The 2,790-nt window shown below is 43.6% G+C and overlaps 1 protein-coding gene across 1 annotated transcript in view; it reads right to left on the reverse strand.

Moving 5' to 3' along the window:
• Positions 1-2,790, reverse strand: part of LOC107089604 (protein NLRC3-like) — a 14,812-nt gene that overhangs the window by 5,058 nt on the left and 6,964 nt on the right. Inside the window, exons 6-7 of the mRNA XM_015382486.1 lie at positions 583-2,371; positions 323-496 (exon numbers count right to left, since the gene is read on the reverse strand). Coding sequence (XP_015237972.1) covers positions 323-496; positions 583-2,371 — 1,963 coding nt within the window. The remainder of the gene's footprint in view (positions 1-322; positions 497-582; positions 2,372-2,790) is intronic.

Below are 2,790 nucleotides of genomic sequence, written 5' to 3' on the forward strand. Positions count from 1 at the left end.
GATATCAAAAAAGTACTCCAGAGTGTTGTTCAGCATGGGGGTGAGTAGAAAATGAAGGCTAATCATGTTTTGGGTGTACTATTCCTTTAACTCTTTACTCCTTGTATACAGTCATAGATCTTTGTTATTATTTTTGATGTTTAGTAGAAGCAAGATATCAGCAGAGAGAGCTAGCAGGCTACAAACAAAAGCTAACACCTAAATGTGTAAATCTCAGGTGTGAAACCTCAGATGTGAAAATTACAGGTATAGCACCCCTAGTGGCCAAAAATTACACCGTGTGCCTTTAAATCAAGATCCAGATCACCAATAGTGAACTCACCTGAGGCTCTCCAGTTTACAGTGTGGACTTTGTAGTCCGACAGAGAGGATCTTTACTCCTGAATCTCCCAGGCTGTTGTTGCTGAGGTCCAACTCTCTCAGAGAGGAGTTCTCTGATGCCAGGACTGTGGACAGAGCTTCACAGCTGATCTCAGACAGGTTACAGCAACTGAGTCTGTGACAAAGTAACACAAACTTTAGAAAATGCTGAAATTAAGATGATTAGCTGGCAAATAAAAAGCTACATTGAGATGGACCTACAGAGCTTTGTTGGAGGCTTTGACCACTGGCAGAAGCCTCAGCAGAGCCTCTTCTGAAGCAGAGTATTTCTTCAGGTCAAACACGTCCAAATCCTTCTCCAAGGAGAGTAAGATGAAAGCCAGAGCTGACCACTGAGAAGAGGACAGCGTACACGAGGACAGACTTCCTGATCGCAAGTACTGCTGGATTTCCTCCACTAAAGAACAATCGTTTAGTTCATTCATACAGTGAAACAGATTAATGCTTTTCTCAGGAGACAGATTCTCAGCTATCTTCTTTTTTATGTAGTCTATCGATTCTCGGTTGGTTTCTGAGCTTCTAATCGACTGTAGGAGCAGCCCTTGCAGAAGCTTTTCGTTGGTTGGCAAGGAAAGACCTAGAAGAAAGCGCAGGAAGAGGTCCAGATGTCCGTTTGTACTCTCTAAGGCCTTATCCACAGCTGTTTGGTGCAGCTCGGTTTTTGAACATTCATTTTGTCTTTCTTTCAATACTTGGGAGGATCTCAACAGGTTGACTCCGGTGTTCTTGAAGGTCAAATGGACATAAAGAGCAGCCAGAAACTCCTGGACGCTCAGATGGACGAAACAGAACACCTTCTCCTGGTGCAACCCTCGCTCCTCTCTGAAGATTTGTGTGAAGACTCCTGAGTAAACTGAGGCTGCTTGGACATCAATACCACACTCTGTCAGGTCAGATTCGTAGAAGATCAGGTTTCCCTTCAACAGTTGCTCAAAGGCCAGTTTACCCAGAGACTCAACCATCTTTGTGTTCTCTAGGGTCCAGTGTGGATCTCCCTCCGGCTGGCCGTCATATTTGACCTTTTTCACTTTTGTTTGAACTACCAAAAAATGGACGTACATCTCAGTCAGGGTCTTTGGCATTTCTCCTTTATCTCTAATCCAAACACACTCCAGTACCGTAGCTATAATCCAGCAGAAGATGGGAATGTGACACATGATGTAGAGGCTTCTCGACGCCTTGATGTGGGAGATGACGTTCTTCGCCTGCTTCTTTTCTTTAAACCTCCTCCTGAAGTACTCTTCCTTTTGTGAGTCGGTGAATCCTCGGATCTCCGTCACCAGGTCAACACACCGGGGAGGGATCTGATTGGCCGCTGCAGGTCGTGTGGTTATCCAGAGGCGAGCAGAAGGAAGCAGTTTCCCCCTGATGAGGTTTGTCAACAACACACCCACGGAGGTGGACTCTGTGACGTCAGTCAGGATCTCGGTTTTCTGGAAGTCAAGAGGAAGTCGACACTCATCCAGACCATCGAAGATGAAAAGAACCTGGAAGTCGTCAAACCTGAAGATTTGCGCTTCTTTGATTTCTGGGAAAAAATGATGAACAAGTTCCACCAAGTTGAACTTTCTCTTTTTCAGCATATTCAGCTCTCTGAAGGTGAAGGGAAAGATGTACTGGATATCCTGGTTGTTTTTGTCCTCGGCCCAGTCCAAAGTGAACTTCTGAGTCAGGAGGGTTTTTCCGATACCAGCTACCCCCTTCGTCATCACCGTTCTGGTCTGTTCAACCCTTCCTGGTGGTGCTCTAAAAACATCTTCTTGCCTAATTGTTTTTTCTGGCGTTTCCTGTTTCCTTGAAGCCGTTTCGATGTGTCTGATCTCATGTTCATCGTTGACCTCTGCAGCTCCTCCCTCTGTGATGTAAAGCTCAGTGTAGATCTCATTCAGGACGGTTGGGTTTCCTTCCCTGGCAATCCCCTCAAACACAAACTGAAACTTATTTTTTAGGTTAGCTCTGTGTCTCCGCTGAAAGTCTGTGATAGGAATTCCTGCGGGGAAAAACAAAAAGGTTTTTAAATTGTTTTCTGCTTAAACAGAAAACAAAGCTTCCTCTCTCTGACACCAAAGGCAATCTGAAAGAATATTTCTTTATGTTGAGAGAAAAATAACAGAGTGAAACAAAGAACAGGCGTGTTTTTGATATGTGCACAGATTGCATGTTGCAGTTTTACCTACAGTAAATCATTCTATCATCCACAGTGATTCAAAAAACAATGGTTCTGGAAATGAGGACTCCATGGGCTTGTAAACAGTAAAAAGACACATCCTTCTATTGTCATCTACTATATTCAAATCTGTGGGCATTTTAAATATTTTTTCATAGGTTAAAACATTAGGTCAGAGTTCTGAGAAATGTGCATCGGGATTATTTCTTAAAATTTCCAGATCTCACAACTGAAAGTTTTCA

This window comes from Cyprinodon variegatus, unplaced genomic scaffold, assembly GCF_000732505.1.
Source record: "Cyprinodon variegatus isolate N-32 unplaced genomic scaffold, C_variegatus-1.0 Scaffold257, whole genome shotgun sequence".
Taxonomy (NCBI): domain Eukaryota; kingdom Metazoa; phylum Chordata; class Actinopteri; order Cyprinodontiformes; family Cyprinodontidae; genus Cyprinodon; species Cyprinodon variegatus.